The sequence below is a fragment of the Alosa pseudoharengus genome, unplaced genomic scaffold, assembly GCF_046254945.1.
Source record: "Alosa pseudoharengus isolate Yale_2024_CS ecotype anadromous, Long Island Sound unplaced genomic scaffold, YU_APseudo_1.1 YU_APseudo_1.1_scf_16, whole genome shotgun sequence".
NCBI classification, from domain to species: domain Eukaryota; kingdom Metazoa; phylum Chordata; class Actinopteri; order Clupeiformes; family Clupeidae; genus Alosa; species Alosa pseudoharengus.
This window is the reverse complement of record NW_027468630.1, coordinates 36,152,624-36,174,995: the sequence shown is the minus strand read 5'-3', so window position 1 is coordinate 36,174,995 and position 22,372 is coordinate 36,152,624. Positions and strand designations below refer to the sequence as shown.

The 22,372-nt window shown below is 41.7% G+C and overlaps 1 protein-coding gene across 1 annotated transcript; it reads left to right on the top strand.

The window, feature by feature from the left end:
• The first annotated feature begins 11 nt into the window (after positions 1-11).
• Positions 12-11,595, top strand: large2 (LARGE xylosyl- and glucuronyltransferase 2). Its single transcript, XM_076288241.1, has 14 exons — positions 12-125; positions 2,013-2,317; positions 2,568-2,650; positions 2,777-2,900; positions 6,226-6,397; positions 6,654-6,758; positions 7,040-7,152; positions 7,384-7,509; positions 7,725-7,880; positions 8,047-8,210; positions 8,399-8,677; positions 8,868-9,014; positions 9,332-9,527; positions 9,644-11,595. Exons 1-14 carry the CDS (start codon positions 26-28, stop codon positions 9,839-9,841), a joined length of 2,268 nt encoding a protein of 755 aa, XP_076144356.1. The 5' UTR covers positions 12-25; the 3' UTR covers positions 9,842-11,595.
• Positions 11,596-22,372: the final 10,777 nt, after the last annotated feature.

The window sequence follows — 22,372 nt, the reverse complement described above, 5'->3', positions numbered from 1 at the left end:
CCTCCCCCACCACCACTGTCCCAGCATGCACTGCCCGTGTCGAGGGAAGCTGAAGCTCCTGGTGGTGTCTCTGAGCTTTGTGATTCTGCTGACCTGGCTCTACCTGCTGGTGGGCAACCTGGAGAGTGAGTACAGATTGGTTCTCTCTTCTCTCCTCACCTCGTCTCGTCTCGTAGCTTCCTAGCCACTGCTCACACACACGTGTGTGTGTCAGTCACGTGTCCACGTGCTTGTCTCTCACAAACCAAGCGTTCCACCTAAAATAAATGACATTTACATCCAAAACAAATTGCAAATGAGTACTTACATTCAAGCTTCAGTGCAAATGGAGACAATTATTAAAATAACATAAAAGGAGTAAATGCAAAATAAACAATGCTGATATATCAAGAAGCAGTGAATGACTGTGACCTGTAAATCTGCATATTTTTAAACCCAGGCAAGCCATTTTATCTATGGAGAATCATTACAGCAGTGACCAACTCCAGCATAGGACATCAGGGCATAATCAAACCTTTGTAATCTGCCAGGCTTGTCTTATCCCCTCCTAATCATAGCTTTACTGTGGGGCATGGCCGGGACATCCACCGTTTGATAATCCACACTAGAATTCTTAGTCTTCTTTTACGCAATTCAGTCAACTGTAGTAAAACACATAAGTGCTGTGTGACGCCTCACCCCACGCATACTTCATTTAATCGCAACACGTGGCCCCACCTCAGTAAGCGGATTGTTGATGTTAGTGTGAAAAAATCTATCTCTTTTCATTGCTGACCATAGGAAACACTTGACATAATGGTAGTATGTAAACCGCAGGGAATGAGAGTATTGCATTGAAGCTGATTTCCATCCATAATCAGCAGGTTAAACAAAGGTTGGTGAAATATGTTTTCTTCTGGCAAGCTTTCCTAGTATTTAAATATCCCTAGTGGAATCCAGGAATGACAGGTGTACTTGACATAGAGCAGAATATGTTTATATTTTGTGCACTTAGTATGATAATGCATATTGCATTTAATACTTAGAACACTTAGAATTCCCCACACTTCAGCAAATATGTTACAGTAGCATTCATTCAATGCACTGACTATATTATTCCTATATAAATAGTTTTGATTTTAGAAACAAAGAATGTGATGACAAAGTATGTTTTTGTAAAACTCTAAAATTGAGCACATGACATAGCCAAATTATTAGATTTTTTACTCAGGAATTGAATGATAATTGTATTACTGTTTCTCTGTGTGAAGTGTGAAAAAAGAAATCCGCAATGCAACAGCTGACCATGACTATAGATTCCATCTTTAATTATGCAGTATGGATTTGATACAACTTTTCAAATAAATTTCATAATTATGCAAAACATTGTTATTAAATATCTCAAATAAGTTAAAAAACCAAATCAAGATTAGTCAAATCCATTTTGCATTTATCTGCATGTCCATGTTATCAGTCCAAAAACTCATTGCCCCCCACAGACACACACACGCACACACACACACACACATACACTCATGCTTCTGTCGGAGTTAGGTGTGAACATCTTTTGAATTTCACACTTGATGCGATAATGAGAGTACACTGGCTAGTGGCAGGTGTTGTGGCACATGTGTTTGGGATGGTCACATGTGAGTGAGTCTGTGTGGCTGGGCATGTGCATGTGTGTTTTCACACACTTGTACGTGTGTAACAGCTTGTCCAGCTTGTCCTAACTGCATGCGAGCGTCTGACTCTCACGTAGTATTGAATGCTCTCTGTCAATTCTGAATCTGTTAAATATGCCATTATATTGTGTCTGGTTTCTCCTTCAATATAGCAGAACAACGTGACAGACAGAAAGTAGAGCCAAGTCTCCTATTGCAGTGTAGCCTGAATGTTGTGGACAATAGCATTTGCTAAATGATTAAATGTAATGTAAATGAAATGTAATGTAACCAAGGCAAAACAAAGACACAGCCTGAGTGTTATAAAGGTCAGAGTTTACACGTGCTGTTTTGTCTTGTGTTGTCCAGACGGGCGCGCTCTGCTGCTCTCTCCCTGCCTGGTAGACTCCACCGAGGCCCAGGTGCTGGAGAGGGAGGTTCTGGCCTCGCGCGTCCGAGAGGTGGAGGAGGAGAACCGGCAGATCCGCCTTCAGCTCAGCCAATCGCAGGGCCTGGCCGCCGCCTCTGCCGGACAGCAGCCTCCCGAGGGTAACTATGGGAACCAGCAGTGGGTGGCATCAGCCGACACAGGGCCGGAGGACGTGGAGAACACAGCCGAGGAGAAAGCTAATCATAGCGATTGTGCCCGGTCGCCCACAGTGGAGAAGTGTGAGGTGAGTGAGTGGAAGAAGTGTTGTCTGCACACTGCAATTGCTCCAAAAATATAAACTTTATTACTTTAAAAAAAGGGAGTGAGTGCTCATGGGGTCAGACCTCATATCAGTGTTGTGTGATTCAAGGGAAACATGCTAAATGGAAAAATGGTCGAAGTGCATTAGTGTATTAGTCATACCTCTGTTTGGGATGTTTAATTTGGTAGACGTCATTCTAATTTGAGTTTTCTCCTTCTTTTCCCAACCCCAGCTGATCCATGTGGCGTGTGTGTGTGCAGGACACAATGCAAGTCGCGATGTTGTCACCCTTGTCAAATCCATCCTGTTCCATAGGTGAGATTGGCATGCTCCTTGGCAGACCATCTACATATTGCTTCTTCATATTTGAACATGCCTACATATCATTAGTTCCTCTTCTTCATGCTAATGGTTCTTCTCTGGTACTTTTTCTCTTTGCAGGAGGAACCCTCTGCACTTTCATTTCATCACAGATACGGTGGCCAATCAGATCCTGAGCGCCCTGTTCCAGTCCTGGATGGTTCCGTCCGTGCAAGTCAGCTTCTATGATGCTGATGAACTCAAGGTAAAAACCTACTCGTACACACACACACACAGGGGCGGAGAGGACATGTATCTGGGTATCATAGCACTCCAATAGTTGCCTGTATAAATTTAAAAAAGGAAGTAGGCCTAGCCTACAGACAATGCCAACCTAATAACACAGGCAAATAAATAACTGGAAAACCAGGCACTTTGAATAGGTTTGTAGAGAACGATTAAAGTAGGCCTATATAGGCTTACATATAGACAGTTCCAACGAGTTCCACAAAACATTTATCAGCCTGAGTGGCCCACTAATTAGTCATTAGGCTAGGCCTACATATCAACATAAGACTAGCTTGTGCTAGTTTCCGCCTAGCAATAACTTCAATGTTTTAGCTCTGCCAACCTTTCTCTCTGCTCTCCATCCATGTGTAAAACAGCAAGCAACCACGCAAATCCGTCGACTGTCAAAAATCCTGTAGTTTTCCTCGAACTTGATCACTTGTAGGGTCATGCCATTAGACGAGGGGCCGCTCATTTATCCATTTCTGTAAATAGACTTGACCTGCAATCGGTTCATTGGATAAACCAGAAACACATTCCCCAGTCCCAGGAGGCTTTGCTCCATTCTAGCCTAGGCCTATATTAATTTAAGAACAAACAAACAAATTAAATTGTGTTTTTTTTTTATTTGTGACCATGAAATTCTGCCTGAATAAGACAAAAATGAATTAAGATAAAAAAAAAACTAGATGTACCGCAGAGCGGTACAAAATATGACCGCCGCCCAGTCCAGCACATTTTTTCCACAAAAAGAAATCACGCTGAAAGGCCTATATGATTCTAACTGTCTCACTAAATTGCATTATCCACACTCAATTCTTGGTATCTGCTAGACAACAAGTACCAAAACATGATTAGTTCATAGATTTCACATGTAAAATTAATTTTATACAACCCCACCTCCATCTTGCCTGTTCATAATTCTGAGAAATTCTTGATTGTTTGTGTTATGTTTATGTTATGTGTGTGTGTGTGTGTGTGTGTGTGTGTGCGTGCTTGTGTGTGTGCCTGCGTATGTGCCTGTGCATGCAAGCGTACATATGTCTACTGTGTGAGTATGTGTCATACGTATAATTACTGTGAATGTATGTGTGTGTGTGTGTGTATCTGTTTGTGCACATGTGTGCACATGAAATGGGTTAACATGACCCCTGGAGGCAAACATACGGAAAAAAATGGTCATCCTAGGCTCTACAGTTCTCAAGATATTCACAGAGAACTGTGTCTGCCCTACCCTCCTTTCGGGGGATCCAGTCCAGCGGGGGGGCTACAGATCAAAACGAAAAATGACGGTTCCATGCTATCCATGTGGGGGTACATGCCCACCAAGTTTTGTGTACCCCGGTCTTTCAGTGTCCCGGGAATCCTTGTTGGTGTACGTCACTAAATGAACACATAAATTATTTTATTGTAAGGCCCCCCATGAACGAAAGTACAGAAAACTTGGCATGCATTCGGAGGGTGTCATAATGATCCTACACTTTTAATTTCGTGCAGTTTTGACCTAGTCAGCCAGAGATATTGTGATGAAAACACCTAATTTTTTGCTTTTTAATTTTTAATTAGGTGGCGCTATACATGAAATAAGTGGTAATGGGGTGGGTTGACATGCCCCCTTAAGACCAACATACATAAAAAAGGTGGACCTCCTAGGCCCTACGGTTCTCGAGATATTCACAGAAAACTGTCTCCGGCCACCTACAGGCCAGTTGGTGTATAGTAACATAAATTAATTTATTCTGTGGCCCCCCATGAACGGAATTCCACAAAATTTGGCGTGCATACAGAGGGTGTCATAATGATCCTACACTTCCAATTTCGTGCAGTTTTGACTATGTTAGGTCACAGATACCTGTGATTACAACACCTCATTTTTACTTTTTTGTGTTTAACTAGGTGGCGCTATACATGAAATGAGTGGTTATGGAATGGGTTGACATGGCCCCTTGAGATCAACATACAAAAAAAAAATGGTCCTACTAAACCCTACGGTTTTCGAGATATTCACAGAAAACTGTGTCTGCCCTACCCTCCTTTCGGGGGGTCCAGTCCAGTGGGGGGGCTACAGATCAAAACGAAAAATGATGGTTCCATGCTATCCATGTGGGGTTACATGCCCACCAAGTTTCGTGTACCCCGGTCTTTCAGTGTCCCGGGACTCATTGACGGAAATTTGGGCATGCGAAAAAAAAAAAAAAAAAAAGAAAAGAAAAAAAAAAAATCTGACTAAACCTATATGACCGCCGCTTCGCTGCATGGCGGTCATAATAAGGCTAGCCTACAAAAAAATCAGCATGGGAGTGTGAATGACAATATAGACAGTGAGCGAGTGGTATACATATTGGTTGGACTTCCCAAGACTCTAAGGTGTAGATCATGGAGATTTTCGCGGAAAATTTATAATCAATATATCATTTCGATGGCCACGTACGCCTCACGGCCCCGATAAAGGCTCTATGGGCCGGCTCGCACCGCGCACATTCCTCGGCCGGCCGACCGGGAAAACTCCCGATCATCCCGATTTCCGCTCCGCCCCTGCACACACACACACACACACACACACACACACACACAAACACATCTACAAACACAGACACTATTGTTGTTCTCCTGTATTGCTAGCTTATGACATTCCCCTTGAAAGCATACCACTGACCGGCATGTGTCAGTGTCACAGAGTTCCCACACTCCTGCTGTTAAACCCTAGGGTTAAAGGTCACATGGGCATATATACTTCGCACCTTCTTCAAGACAGGAAGGAAACACAAACACGGTTTCCATCCAGTCAGCTAAACATAGTACAGCTTCACAAGCAATGTCACGCCGGTGTAACAGTTGGAGATGAGTTAATGTTAGTTGTCCTTAGGGAACCATGTATCAGGGGAAGTGCGTTTAACAACTTTATTTCATATTATTTATAAGTATCCACAGCAACTGTAAATTGTTAACTCCAATATATCACTGAGAGATTTAATTGGTCTTAGTTTTTAATTACATGGCTCCATATAAGTGTATTCTGGCTCGGCTGCCTGGTGCTACCACTGACTGTGATATGTGTTGGCTGCCTGCCTACCCCAATCATAGCATTTTACAGTCTCGGCTTACTCAGTAGCTAGAGACTGCTGTCTTCTGAATATCATTTCATGCCAAGCTGATAGAAACATGTCCATTTTTCAAGTGTTCTAGATGGACTCAGTATTGCGGTGTGTGTTAAATGGTCTTCTCTGTTTTGTCTCTCTTTATCTTCCTATCTTTCCATCTTCTCTGTTGGCTGCTTTCTTCACCCATTCCCACCTTTGTAGTCCGAGGTGTCATGGATACCAAACAAACACTATTCAGGAATTTACGGCCTGATGAAGCTGACCCTTACCAAAGCCCTGCCCTCTGACCTCTCCAAGGTCATCGTCCTGGATACAGACATCACCTTTGCCACTGATATAGCGGAGCTGTGGGCCATCTTCAGGAAGTTCACAGGTCTGTAACACAAGTCAAACCACTCCTGTCTATTTCAATAATTCATTCTGACCTATTCAGCAGTAGTTAAATCACTGATTCTGACTGGCGCTAGTCAGTATAAAATCTCATATCAGTGGAGTCAGCCCAGGTTTGAACCCCGAACTTGCCGTCGCGAGAAATGTGTCTTATAATTGCCATACTTTACTTTTTAAAATCCTGCTCTCTTTCCTCACTCTACATAAGACTGTTCTGACTGCTGGTGTTGTGATTTCAGAGAAGCAGGTGATTGGTCTGGTGGAGAACCAGAGTGACTGGTACCTGGGCAACCTGTGGAAGAACCACAAGCCGTGGCCTGCACTAGGGAGAGGTTTCAACACAGGTGAGGGCCTCGGAGAGCAGACTGCCTTCACGCACGTTGGCCTTGTGAAAGAGAAAAGAACTTGTTGACCACTCACATCAGAGTGTAACATTACATTTGGCTACAATGTGTGGGAAGGAATGTTGACATCATCCAGAGTTACAATAGCTGTGGTGACCCACTTTTCACAATAGCCTCTGATTACAATGAATGTCCATGGATGCTTTATAGCACTGCAGTGATTGATATGAACACAGTGAAAGGACTGTATGTGTGACTCATACTCTGTTTTCTTTCTGTAGGAGTCATTCTGCTGTATTTGGAGAAGCTGCGTCGGATTGGCTGGGAGCAGATGTGGCGCCTGACAGCCGAGCGCGAGCTAATGAACATGCTCTCCACCTCGCTAGCTGACCAGGTCAGCTACAAACCTGAACCGCTGCGATTATTCACACTGATCTGTCACATATGGCCTGTTTTGACGGCAAATGCATTTTAATAATGAACCGCTCAGAGATGAAAATGATCATTATATTTATATTTAGCATGGGCTGTCTGGTGTGCACCTGAAACATCTGCATGTGTAAATGCCTGGTGGCAGCCCGGTATAAAATTTTCTTTTTTAATATTTTATTTTTACGTCCCGCAGGACATCTTTAATGCATTCATAAAGCAGAATCCTGTGCTGGTGCACCAGCTCCCATGCTTCTGGAACGTCCAGCTGTCAGACCACACACGCTCGGAGCAGTGCTACACAGAGGTGTCGGATCTGAAGGTAAAAAGCAGCCGCAACCCCAGTGGAAAACTCGTCTAGATCAAAGATCTCTCTTTTTATAAAGCCGAGTGCTTTTGAAAACACTATTTTGTTTGTGTTTTCAGGAGAGAAAAACATTTTATTTACGTCTCAGAAAAATATATTTTGGAGTTATTCATGATTTATCTTCTGGAGAAAGCAGTAGTCAATATGTGTGTTTTTATTTGAACTACCAGGTGATCCACTGGAACTCTCCCAAGAAACTGCGGGTAAAGAACAAACACGTGGAGTTTTTCCGTAACCTTTACCTGACGTTCCTGGAGTATGATGGGAATCTTCTTCGCCGGGAGCTCTTTGGCTGTCCAGCCCAGGCCAGTTCTGAGAGCACACAGGTAGGATTCATTCCTTATTGATAACTAACACTCAAGGAAAGTAAACTAACACAGTCACATATTAAAGTGAAATCGGATAGTAGTGTCCTGGACAGCACATTTTAAAGCCATGGTCCCAAAGTTTCTCCATTGGATTTGGCTCACTGGTCTGCATTTCTGCCCTTAGCTACAGGGAGCTCTGGAGGAGCTTGATGAGGATGACCAGTGCTATGAGTTCCGACGAGAGCGAATTACATTGCACCGTGTTCACCTCTACTTCCTACAGTATGAATATACACCAAGCAGTGACAACACTGATGTGACTCTGGTGGCTCAGCTTTCAATGGACAGGTGAGGAGTTCTTCATTTTGCTCATTCTCTTCTGGGGTCTCACAGAAGGTCTTACGTTGGTGTTACAAGCTGTAATTGAAGTTTGTGTGGGATGCATAATTTAGTGGCGTATCAAAGACTCCAGTGAGTCAGTGCAGGTATGACGCGCATTAAAGGCTTGTCGTCTCTGTCGGCTGCGTCTGTTGCAGACTTCAAATGCTGGAGGCGATCTGTAAGCACTGGGAGGGCCCCATTAGTCTGGCGCTCTACATGTCGGATGCCGAGGCACAGCAGTTCCTGCGCTACGCACAGGCCTCCGAGGTGCTCAAGAACCGCAAGAACATCGGATACCACATTGTCTACAAAGAGGGGCAGTTCTACCCGGTCAACCTAGTGCGCAACGTGGCCCTGCGCAATGCCAACACACCGTATGTGTTTCTGACAGATGTGGACTTCCTACCGATGTATGGCCTCTATGAATACCTCAGGTGAGTGGCTCGTATTTTTGGGAGGTTATATGTTCATGGTTATCCTATGTCCAGTTTGACCGGATATATAGCAGAGTGTATACATTCGCTTAATATATACTGTTTTCATTTTTAATTTAAAGATTCGTCAACATAACATTTAAACTCACTCAGGACATGTATTGTAACACAACTATGTGTTCCTCTGTAGAAAGTCCATAGTTCAGCTGGACATGGCCAACACTAAGAAGGCTCTGGTGGTGCCTGCGTTTGAGACGCTGCGCTATCGGCTCTCCTTCCCCAAGTCCAAAGCAGAACTTCTCTCCATGCTGGACATGGGGACTCTCTACACCTTCAGGTACAGCAAGTGACCTTTCCCACTTTAACTGAGAAGGCTATAAGTTATATTTTATTTGATGCCATTTTGTTCCCTCAAACTCTGGTCCCATTTTTAAAGATGTTGTTAAGCTTTAGTTTAAACCGTTATATTGCATGAATAAAATTCTCTTACAATTTAATTTATTTCTATTTAAAATGAATTGCCCATACAGTCAAAGGCTGGATTAGAATCCTATGCAGCAATTAAATCAGCTGTGCTTTATCCTTTAGTGTTCTATTTATATTTAGCTAATGAATAAATGAGAAACTGACTAGCCTGCTCTTTTCTCATGGCAGGTACCATGTTTGGACCAAAGGCCATGCTCCGACTAACTATGCTAAATGGCGGACCGCCACCACACCTTACAAGGTAGACTGGGAACCAGACTTTGAGCCCTATGTGGTGGTCCGAAGAGATTGTCCAGAGTATGATCAGAGATTTGTGGGCTTTGGCTGGAACAAAGTGTCACACATTATGGAGCTTGATGCCCAGGTAATGAAAACTCCTTCTTGAAACATTCCTTGAATCAACTTTGATGCTCCAGATTGTTGTCATGAGCTGATGTTGATTGATGACTCTTCTCTTTCATGTGATCTTTTGTCCCCCAGGAATATGACTTGGTTGTGCTACCAAATGCCTTCATGATCCACATGCCCCATGCTCCAAGTTTTGACATTTCAAAGTTCCGATCCAGTCCAAGTTACCGATACTGTCTCAACACGCTCAAGGATGAGTTCCACCAGGACCTTTCTAGAAAGTATGGCTCTGCTGCACTTAAGTACCTCACAGCCCAGAGAAACATCTGAACCAGTCACTGATGGACCTCACCGTGTTAAAGGCCAAAGGCCAGTCCCAGAGGACCCCTTGGTCCAAATGCTGCTCTGAGAGAGAGAGAGAGAGAGAGAGAGAGAGAGAGAGAGAGAGAGAGAGAGAGAGAGAGAGAGAGAGAGAGAGAGAGAGATTGGTCTCCAGATTGGTATCCACAGGACATGGCTGACTGGAATCACCCCATCAACTGAGTGATCAATCGAGTGATTGTGCAGATTGTATGCTTATTTTATGCTGGTTTTTGAGAGAGTTTATAGGTATGGTGATGGAATCACACAACCTTACCATGACCCTAAAACCACATTTATGGATTGACCTCATCCAAGGACAATTATATGCTTTTATTTTTAAAGCAGTGGACAAAGAGTTATATATAAATATATACAAGAGAGGATTAACACTATGTGTGGTCAACCACATTCTATTAAAGGAGACAATGAATTTAATCAAGACAAGACATCGCTGACAATCAATCAGGGCTTTTCCATTGAAAAGTGGCTCCAACTCAGCCAGATCTGATGGTGAAGATGGTATCAGGCAATATCAGTTCAGAGGGATGAAGCTGTGGACAAATGAAGAGTCTCCTCGGACTACTGATGGACTTCACAGTAAAAGAGGCCAGTGGGACAGAGGAAACGTTTAAGCCTTACTTTGTCAATATTTCGAATATTTAAAGCAGCTTTTGTTTTTGTTTTGGGTGTACATGATCAACAAAAAAGAAAAGAAATATATGTTTTGATTATGACGTTAACTGGAAAATCACAGTTTTCTTTTCACTTCTTCATTTTAATCCCCTTGCAGGAAAGTATCTTTTTCCCTGAAGAGAAGCAATGCCCATTGAGGTTTCCTGATAGACTCTAAAAAATGCTGGTGGTACATTCTTCTATTCAGTAAAACTGGCATGACTAATCGTCCAGGCACATTTAATATTACTGTAATTCACTAACCAACACTGCTGCTTTGCATATCAAGGCATGCTTACCAACCTGCCCAATACCACAGTGCTACTGGCTATGCTTATGTGAGTCTCTCCTGTCATTCCGCTCTGTGGAGGTCAATGTCTGGCACGCTTCTTACACCACAGGATTGTCTGTCACCAGAGAGATCATTTAATGATCTGTTTTCAAGGGGGTTAGAGATCTGATTTGGGACCATTGAGTTTTGAGAATTATGGGTATTAATTAATCTCAGATTGTAAATTGCAGTCCTAAAGGAGCTGAAATCCTCCCTGATGGCCTGTTATGTGCCAAGTCCAAATCTGACTAAGTGTGCCGTGTACTTCAGCTAGCCCTCATTTACACTCATACACCTACAGGCTCTCAACAATGCAAAACCATTAAATTTACTATACAATCTTAATTTCAACGTGTCAAATATGTCTTATAAGGGACAAATCTCAGTATCTCCTATGTATTGGTACAACGCCTACAGTATGTACAGCCCGAGGTCTATTGTGTAAACACCAATTTACTATTCCTTATTTACCACTGAACATGTATATGGCTCCCATCTCAGCCTCAGTTAACCCCTTTGACACCACATATATTCCTTCCCAGTGGACTGTGCAGATTTGCGGTAAATGCTAGTGCCTTTGCTGTATTGTGAAACTGGATATTGATTGTACTGCTGTACGCAACGATGGGGCCTGCAAGACCACAGGCACTATATTTATTATTGTTGACTTAAATCAATCATATTTTTCTATGTAGGGTACAAAGTGCTTTAAATAAATTTGCCCTTTTTTTCTACAACCGTGGCTGGGGAATTTCTGTGCAGGCATCAAAAGAGCTGATTTGTCGTATTGAAGAGTATGAGTGTGTGATGACAGCTGCCAGATTGTCTGGGTAGTGTCCGTTGAAGCTGTGTGAGGATGTGATCAAAGAATTATGGATGTCTGAATAGGTCTGAGCAGGGGCTGTGGGGACAACACACAAGTACAGCCTGAGGATATTAAAACTCTGTCCACAAACATTCTTCATGTGATTACTGATTTAGATGGATTCCGTTACAGATAATTATTTTATCTGTAAATCATATGGATGGGCTAATCAACTTCTCCCTGGGAGGTTTGGAGCCTGAGATAACAAAACCGCACATGCATATTTCACTCTGTCACAACAAATGTCATATCGTCCACACATGCTCAAACTCACACACACACATGCACAACAACTAAACAAATGCACACACACACACACACGCCAGTGCGCAAATATGCACACAGCACACACATATGTACACAGCAAAACAGGCAGCAGTCTTCAGTCAGCGAGTTGGATTGTGGCAGGTTAAAAATGTACCCTTCAAGGCAAAGAAGTTAAATTGTCTCTCGTGGAAGTATTGTTTTTCTTAAGGGAAAACAAAACTGCTGCCTTGGCACTTCCTGTAGTTTCCAAGGATAACTCTCTGGCCAGACAGCATCCTTATGCATCTGGCCTTGCACAGTGCTGCAGTAGGTTGAAGGGTGTCATTTTTTCTTTACATCTATGAAACAACGCAGTGGACTAAGTCCTTAGTAAGATTCAAACCTAGTGCGGAACTAATAGAACATAAACAGTATGTTTGTAAGTGTTGTGAAATATGTTATATGATTTTCTTCACTATCCATAGAATAGCCTTTACAACCAATTTGTTGATTTCTGAATGACTGTGGCATTTCTCGGTGAGAGCTGTTTCTTCCCTGTTGGCTCACTGCAGTTTTTAATTGGTGAATTCAGTGCCTTATGGTACAGAATATAATTATGATCATTTCACATATTATCATTCCACTCAACAGTGATATGCTCAGGCTTGCTCACACTGCAGCACATCTAGTACTGCTACATCACTTAATCATAGATAGACAGGGCACTGGAGCCAATCTGCCTAATCTTTTCCAGAAACAAGAAATATTGTCCAGTTTGGTTGAATGGACCAATTCTGATTTTAATTTAATGCCAGCATTCCTTTGAGAACTCTTCAAAATTTCAAGTCTAAAATTGAAAGAGCAATCAGTGCATAATGTATTTTTGGTAGCCATTGCACTAAGATGGGAATGACAAAGTACTTTCAGACACTGAAACTTAAAAATGACCGTACTTTAAAAAAAAAAAAAGGTCATTCTAAGGGTTTTTTTTTTTTTCAAGAAATGCTTTACAGCCAAGCCCTTTTCACTTATCTTGATCCCCAGGCTGACAGGCCAGTAAAAATAACCCAGAAGCCGGGAGACAGAATGGTACAGACACACTGTCATTAATGGTGTCACCGACAGAATCAATGCCCCTCTATTGAGAGAATCAAACAAAGGGAAAGCACTCTCACACCACCATGGCGCTCTCTCACTCAAGATCAATACCAGTGCCAATTTTTTCCCACTTCACTGTCTATGATGTCAGTATCAAGCCATGGTGTATCATAATCTCACTCTCTACTTCAAGTTTGTGAATTGTAACATTAATCACCCTCCAGGTCCACGTAAGCTGTTGTAGTGCTACTTTTAGTAGTTGTTTTAGATAGATAGATAGATAGATAGATAGATAGATAGATAGATACTTTATTAATCCCCAGGGGGAATTCTGGTGGCTGCCATCATTTAGGCTACAGTATGTGAGGGCAAACACAGAGTGGCCATGATCCTGATAAGTTCTCAATATAGTAGGCACACAGGATGCACAGTCATCTCTCTGTGTGTGTGTGTGTGTGTGTGTGTGTGCACATCTGTGAATTTGTGTACACATTACACTGGTGACCTGAGATGTTTTGCATCACATCTGTTTTTCCGCTAGGGGTTTGCTGACACAACAAAGCAGAGAGTAATTTGAAAAATAAAAAAAATACATGTCTTGGCGAAAGGCAAACAGGCTCAAATATGTATGGATCAACATTTTATCATCAGGATCCCAGATTCCACCCTTAACCCACGCCCTCTATGTCACAACCACAACGCTAATGGGAAGGGCATCTCCCTGTACACACACACATACACACAGATTCTCATTCTTTCTCTCTCTCTCTCTCCCCCTCTTATATTCACACACTCACATACACAAATACATTCTGACCTGCAACAGCCTCTGTGAACCATACACACACACACACACACATACACAGATACTCTCTCTATATATATATCTTGTTTACACATCCATCTCATTTGCTCGTACACACACACACACACACACACACACACACACACACACACATCCTCTATCAGCTTCTATGAGCCAGGTCAGGGTTAGCTCAAGGGTCTGTGCTCCCTACTCCTCCCCAGGCCTCCAATTACACACCAAGTCCCTCATTAGTGAAGGAGAGAGAACCACCTGCTCTTCCAGATGTTGGACACACACATGAGTAGCTGCAAATCAAAGGACAGGAGAGGAATGTAAATGGCAAGATGGAAAGCGAGAGAGAAACTGGGGTAGAAGTATTCACGTTACTGTAAAGAAACACAGTTGGTACAAGAATTGGCATTTACCTCTTGGCGTCAATGTTCAACATGGCTAGGCCTGCACCTCCACTGTAATGAAAATGGGGCGAGTTCCTGCTTGGTTCCTTAATGTAATACCAGGCATTCCTGGCTTGCAGTGGAAATGACTGAGATGCCATTATCTCTATTATAAGCCAGTGTGGCATCAAAATTAGTTTGAAACCATTATTTTAAGGCAAAGAAAAACATAGTGTTTGTTGAAGTGTGTCAAGTGTTGGTTTCATTAGGCAACCTCAAAACCTGGGCAGCAGTGGCTCAGGAGGTAATATAATAATAATAATAATAATAATAATAATAATAATAATAATAATAATAATAATAATTAGCTTTATTTCTTTATTTGTATAGAACCTTTCATACATAGAATGCATGCCATGCATATGGCAACAGTGGCAAGGAAAAACTCGTCCAGCAGCTGGAAGGTTGCTGGTTCGAACCCAACTCCTCCTGACCCTGTCAAAGTGTCCTTGGGCAAGACACTTAACCCCAGTGCTCCTGATGAGCAGGTTGGCGCTTTGCATGGCAGCCTCCGCCATCGGTGTATGAGTGTCTGTGTGAATGGGTGAATGTGAGGCATGACAAAGTGCTCCATTGTAAAGCGCTTTGGGTGCTCGCAGGAGTCGGAAAAAAAAAAACACTATATAAAATGCAGTCCAAAAGGAGACCATGGACTACTGATTATCATGAAAAGAGAAACTAATACTGTATATGTCAGGGTTATGCAGGAGGACCCAAGTGCAAAACTCTTCCAGGCGGACATTTAGAAAAACACACTTTATTGTCACAAACTACAAACTTCCACATTTACAAACTTACTTACAGACAGGACTTAGACAGGGTGAACAGAGTGCCGAACCGACAAAGGACAGAGGAACAGGGGGGTAGAAATACACAGACTTATTAACAGAAAGACAGAGGACTGGAGGAGACCAACAAGACAATAACGGGGAACAGGTAAAGGCAGAAACGGAGGGAAACCGAAAAAGACAGGAAGTGCAAATCATATAAGTAAAAAAGGGGTGGAGACAGTAAAAGCAAACAAACACAGGACAATACACAAAATGGCCACCAGGGTGGCAAAAGTCAGTCAGTCCCTGCAGGATCCTGACAGTATATATTAATGCAGTTAAGGAACATAATTTTGCCACACTTCTGATGTGCTAATTATAGTGCTAGTTATCATTTCACTCCTTGCTGACTATGATTCCGGGCAGAGGCGGACAGAGTACACAGCTTCATTACTTGAGTAAAAGTACAGATACCCTTTGCTAAATTTTACTCAAGTACAAGTAAAAGTACAACAATCAGATGTCTACTTAAGTAAAAGTACTGAAGTACTTGTTTTCAAAAGTACTTGAGTATCAAGAGTACAAGAGTACATTTTCAAAATATTGCATTACTACTGCCACAGTGCTTACATTTATGTACAGAAACATCCTACATGGAGTTATGAAAAATGTTAATGTCAATACCTTGGATAATGTAAAAGGAATTGAAAGTAAAATCAAGTAATTTATATATTTTTACCATGTTGCCAGGGATGGGCAGTATTTCTAATACATGTATTTAAAATACGTATTTCAAATACAAAATACTATTTTGTAATTGAAACATTTGAAGTGAAAACTATCATTAACTTGTTCAGAAAATTGAAATAGTCTGGCAAGGTGGGGCCACAGGTTGGCACATTCCCGGGATGGACCTTTTGCGTCTTCATGCACGAAACGTCCATGGTTTCGTCTCTTATCTAAATCTAACCATGGAGTTGACTTTGGATTGTGCAGGCGCCACTGATTGGGACAGCCTATCAGCAATCACCTTCAGCTTTCCGCCAATCACGTTTGAGAGGGAAACAACAAATTGAGGGTTTCCGAGATTTTTGCTTTTTCCTTTTTTTTTAGAAGAAGTAACGGGTACTCACGGCTATGGATAGAAATGTAGTGGAGTAAAGAGTACAATATTTGCCTCTCAAATGTACTTGAGTAAAGTCATGAGTACTCCCCAAAAATGATACTCGAGTAAAGTACAGATCCCTCAAAACTGTACTCAAGTACTGTACTCAAGTAAATGTACTCCGTTACTGTCCGGCTCTGATTCCGGGGACACTGAAACACTAGAGCACATGAAACTTGGGGGGCGTGTAGGCTGATAAGGAATACAACCTTTCAAGACTTTCAGGTGCTAAGACTTAAGTCAATATGGTAGCCTAGAAATCTAGACGCACCCTAGCGGCAGCAAATGTAATTTGCGGCCAGGGTAGTCTAGCAACTCTCCATTGGCTTGTGAGCTGGAAAAATGAAACTTCTATCAGGCCAATCACATCGTGTATAGAGTGATCGGTGAATTTCCATGTGAATTTCCGCGTGAATTTCCTGCTATTTGAAAACAAAGAAGATGGATGCTGCTGCTGGCGAACAGCGGTCTTTGAATCGTGACTCGAGATAAGCTTTTTTTAAAATATGTGACCTGTGCTTACATATGTGTAGATGTCATATAACCCTCAGTAGTGCACATTCATTTTGTGATTTTGCTGAAAATATTGAGGAAGAGAGTGACTTAATAAAGGCTGAGCATATAAGTCTTGCAGTTCACAAGGAGTTGGTTGACAGGAATAGGGGCTGAAGAGAAATTGAAAAGCGTGATTTCTGTACGCAGCTATACAGTACATCTAGCTATAGGCCAAATTACTATGACAAAGACTCTAGATTCAGAGCATCTTATTGACATACCTGCGCTGGGTTGGGCTTCACTGATCTGAGAGGCTGTGGATGCCAGCGGAGTGGAGTAAATGCTTTGCGAGCTCGTTTGTAATCGAATTGTCACATGATGCAAATGGTCTGCGTCGTTTCTCGGTATGACCCACCCAGACTTCTCCCCTCATCTCCTCATCGCTGTCTCCTCGCCTCAGGCCCTCCGAGATGCTCTGAAAGCAGGTGAGCCCACGTCAAAGCCGCTTTTTTTTTTTTTGCTTCCTGTGCGCATTCTTTCATCCCAGTGCATCTCCTGAGCCCTCTGTGCGAGGACTAAAAAAACCTGCCCTGGCAGGCGGCCAGAAACTGAAGAGCGCCGGGCGCATTTTTAATCTGCATTTGGATGCAGTTGTGCACCACCGCGAGAGGCCAGGCCGGCTGATGCGAGATGAGATCATTACATTAATTACTTCCTCCTTTTGCTTTCATCAGACCTCATGTCTGAGTTGACATTGTGTGATGAAGCATTATGGGATGGATGGCCATGCCACCCTTTTGATCAAGTAGACTGTCTAATAGACCATTCAGCGATAATTTAATTACATGATGGCAGCTATGATCAAATGCGATTAAAACCTCCAAACAGACTGATGGTTTGTGGATTATGCAGAGGATTCCCTCACAATATTAGCCACCACATATGGTGCTGAAATGCTCATATAGTTGCACATCTGTGACATGATGTGGCCATTTGGCTAGAAGGGAAGAATATACTGTAGGCGGATGTCCTTGAGCAACCTCTCATTTAACACGCACAACCAAATAATGCTTACCTGTTTCTGGAGAACCATTTTGTTCACAATTTTGGGTTCAGGTTCTACCTACATGTAGGTTGTGTGTGTGTGTGTGTGTGTGTGTGTGTGTGTGTGTGTGTGTGTGTGTGTGTGTGTGTGTGTGTGTGTGTGTGTGTGTGTGTGTGTACATATGTATGAGTACATTTTTACATACAAAAGAGATGGGTGTGACAGTTCACTTCTTTGAGCACAAGAAGAGAACAGTCTGTCTGACTCCCAGAGTGAGCTGATGTCCAGTCTTTGTTTAGCAGTGCTTTGGCCCCCTCAGGCTCCTTACTGACATCCCACAGCTCTTACCTATGGAGGAGACACCTTGGTCAACAATTGCAGTTGTGTTCTAAAAAAATGCTCATCTGATTTGCACATCTGTAATCTTAAGTGAAAAGAAAAATCCTTCATTGATTTTACACTTGGCAGATATTGGATTTATCGCTTTCTCTTTCTGACACATACTACTCATAGACAAACACAACACACACACACACACACACACACACACACACACACACACACACACACACACACACACACACACACACACACACACACACACACACACACACACACACACACACACACACACACACACACACACACACACACACACACACACACACACACACACACACACACACAAACAGATGGCACATACATATATATACAGTATTTCTTTCACTATATTGTGATGACGTGTTTTGCCCTTCATTTGTATTATATTTTCCTTTCTCATTTAGTTGACACTCTTATTAAGAAACTGCAACTTTGAAAAACAAAACTTCCACAGGCGGAAATAAGTGATCTACCGGTTTCCTGCATTAGACCACCTCTTATAAAAAAACTGCAGACGAAAGGAAAACAGAGTTCTTTAGATGTGTTTTATAATCTGTATGACTAAGATTGGAAGAGGACTTTTCATGAATGGATTTAAGGATTTGGCTGGGAGGGAAATTGGCAAATGTTACATCTCTCTGTCATTCAGGGGAGATTAGAAAATAATTTACTGCTGTAATCATTTTGTATCCTATTATCCCTGGATAGAACAGGATTGGTGGGTGGATGGGTTTGCTAGCCTTCTAAAGTGGACCGTGCTCAGGAGGGTATCTTTATTATTCTGTAGTCTGCAGCCAGTGTGGGCCTGCCAAGTGAGCATCTCTTTCATGGTCCCTCTGTGCTAGCAGGCAAAGGGGTGGACATAATACCCAAGTTAAACAAGCTCTCATAAGAGTTCTGACCATACCCATTTAAAGGCCACTGGTTACATTACATGAACCCAATAGAGTTCTCCACCCTTTCATAATTCATATTCAAATTTCTATACTGAATTTAAGATCCGAGGACAATTGAACTCCAAAGTCAAATGTCTTTAAAAATCAATTGTATGTGAAATTGGAACACCAAAAATCATTTCCCAGATTTACATTTAAACAGCAAATCAAGTGAAACAATGATCTTTTTTCAAATGATGTCCCCGTTTAATGTCTCAATCAAGTGATTATAATGAAGCGAGTTACAATGTTCTCTTTTGTGCTATTATCTCCACGGTTTTGTCATAATGAAACCCTCCTGCCTGCATTCAAATATCTTGTTCGTTGGCTTTGATGTATGAATAACAAATGGGCCTGACACTAATTACATTTCTCCCACATTAACCAGTGACATGCTCAGTGAATGAAACAGAGGAGATGTTCTCATGACACCGTAGACAAGGCCCATTGTTGTCAGATCAGTCCTTGTGGGTCTTCATGTTCTTTTGAAGTTATACGGCACACATTCAGTGCGGCAATAGCATCACTGAATGTACAAATTTATGAGGATCATGTTTGATGCTACCCAGATGCTACAAATAAGATACTTCTTTATTTTTGTTTACAGTTTAGTTGCTTTTATTGCCTTTAAAGGATTGTGTTTGTGTCCCAGAGCACATAAAGCTTTATCTGTTGTCTGTCATACAAGCCAGAGCAAAACATGGTGTTGGCGGAGATGCATCTGAGGAGGTGCTTACCTCTACAGAAAAAAGCAGAAGCAGATGAGCCTCCCCCAGCAATAACCTCACGATTGCTGACAGACATTCTATTCCCCAGTAGACTGTTTTTATTGTTGAAAGGGAAAGTCTAGCGACTTTCATGCTTCATGTAGGTGAATCTTGTGTTACTATCAGTGGGTTAGTGTGTTAAATATTTCTGTATGCATTAACATAATTTGTCTATTTCTAGTGTTCATTCACTGAACAACGAAGTGACGTCCTAACTGAAAACCCGCCTTGATGAGAGGGTTGACAGATTGCATTCTTAATTGAATTTTTGGTGCTAAAAGAGTGTGGTGAAATGTAATGTAATTACTGGGGGCGCTTTTTCATTGCTATTTGAATAAAGTTACCAAAAAGCATGGCAAAATGAAATGCAATACATTAAATTTCATTACAATTCCTAATCTAATCAAAATGATCCAGAATGATGTAAAGATTGCATTGCCACTTTGCATATTATCAATTGCAAAATATATTTTTAAAATGCAAGACCAAGTTGCACATTCAATAAACAATTCAATGTGCATTTCAATTAAGAGAGCAAAAATATTGTCAATATGTGATGGAATTCAATAGATCTTAATTCTATGTATTTAAATCAAAACAATTTAACTGAGTCTGAATTAAGGATTGCATAGGCACTTTGCGTATTGCATTACACATTGCACAATATATTTTCAAATTGAATGACTAAATTGCAGTGCACAGTGCATTGCACAGTGCATTACCATTTGAATAAATGTGCTAATATGCTTCCATAGTAATAATGTGCTCAGGGTGTAAATATGGAACTGAGAGGTCACACTATATTTACAACTGAACCCTTACAAACCACTGAACCCTGTAAACATGTTTTAGTTACAAATGTTATCATTTGACATAATTGTTGTTATTTTGTTGTTTGGCCATTTGCCAGAGATGACCCATTGAAAGGCTAATTAACAGTTCTATAGCAGCATATGACGGCCCCCATAGATAGCCATAGGTCATTGCCTTTTTCACCTCCTAGTTCAGTCTGGTTCACCTATGCCACTAGGGAGGTTTGTCATAGACTTGAATACACATAAGTACAATTTATATGTATAAGTTTTAAAAAAGTCAAAAATGTTCCTCTCTTCTGTCAACAAACCTCGTACATGATGAAGTTGCTCTCCTGAATGATCAATATATGAGTGCTCTTTGGACATGACACCCACATTGTCAGATGGCAATGAATATGTTAACATGTAACTGGCAGTTGGTTATGAATAATTGAAAAACGTCCCATAGTATTCAAATGTATTTATTATTCACTGCATAACTGAATTAATTAGTTATTGACTAAATATCACTTCTTATGATTTCTTATTTGTTCACATTTAATTTATCCATTTTAACCTTGTATTTCCCCAGGATCATACACTATTGCTCGTACCATACAAGCAGCATAGAGGCATAGAGGGAATGTTTGTCCTTTGGTAGTCTCAGGTATGGCCACAGTACTTGTTTTTATACATCATTGTCATCAGACAGCTATAGTGTGCAGTCCTTTCTTTCACCAAATCCTTTGAGACACACGCATTCATCAATGCACATAACACATGTAAACATAACAGAGCTCTTCTAAGAAACCGTTGGAGTGTCAGATATACTGTGCTCCTTGTCCGTTTCCATTAACATAGCACAATTCATTTCATTATAGTGGAGTGATTCATATTCTCCTCCGCCAGGGCCTGGAATCAGGTGCATCAACCATTCAAACACTCATCTTCTGAATAGAAGGATGTGCTATTGTGCAAAGATGAAATGGTGGGTTTAAGACAGGTCACGGTGCTTTATAGGCTACTTTAAGAGACATCAGCCTCATGTGGCTAACTATTCAGAGTGTGGATAAAGACATGTTTGGATATGAGATTGACAGGATCTTTAATATGAAGGAGCAGAGGCTGACCTGATGATTAACAGATGAGTTCTGGAGCAGAGTCATTGCCCCTGAGCAGTGTTTATTATTATTAATAATACATTCATGTTCAGGGCACGGAGAAGGGACCAGGAGAAGCTCTCTGTGATATCCACTATAACTTGAGTTTGAAATCGCTTTGATTTAGACATTTGACAATGTCAATGACAATGTTAGACCTTGCGAACATTCAACTGTCTTGTTAAATTATCAGAAATATTATTGTTTTAAAAAAAACATTTGAAAGGTGACAGTGGTACCTTTGACCCTGGTCATTACAGGGAAGGTTCAAGAAAGCCTGTGCCAATAGATCCCACTGACCGTGTAATGAGTGACTGGGCCTGTCATAGTGCAATGACTCACAGCCGGATGTGCTCGAGGCCTGATTGTGGAACTAGGATGGGCAGACCTGGTAGAAACCAGCGTGATTATGGATGACAACAGAGGAAGATGACAACTGGCTGAAGAGGAATGGGGACAAGCGGCAGGCGTGGCACAGTTGCACAGTGTCCAGGGTGCATTCTGCCCGCAGGCT

What these genes read in the sequence shown, in the direction of transcription:
- large2 (XM_076288241.1), top strand. Translation starts at nt 26, where the DNA reads ATGCACTGCCCGTGTCGAGGGAAGCTGAAGCTCCTGGTGGTGTCTCTG. An exon ending in GCTGGTGGGCAACCTGGAGA is followed by an intron (nt 126 to 2,012) that starts GTGAGTACAGAT and finishes TGTGTTGTCCAG; the next exon opens with ACGGGCGCGCTCTGCTGCTC. An exon ending in GCTCAGCTTTCAATGGACAG is followed by an intron (nt 8,211 to 8,398) that starts GTGAGGAGTTCT and finishes CGTCTGTTGCAG; the next exon opens with ACTTCAAATGCTGGAGGCGA.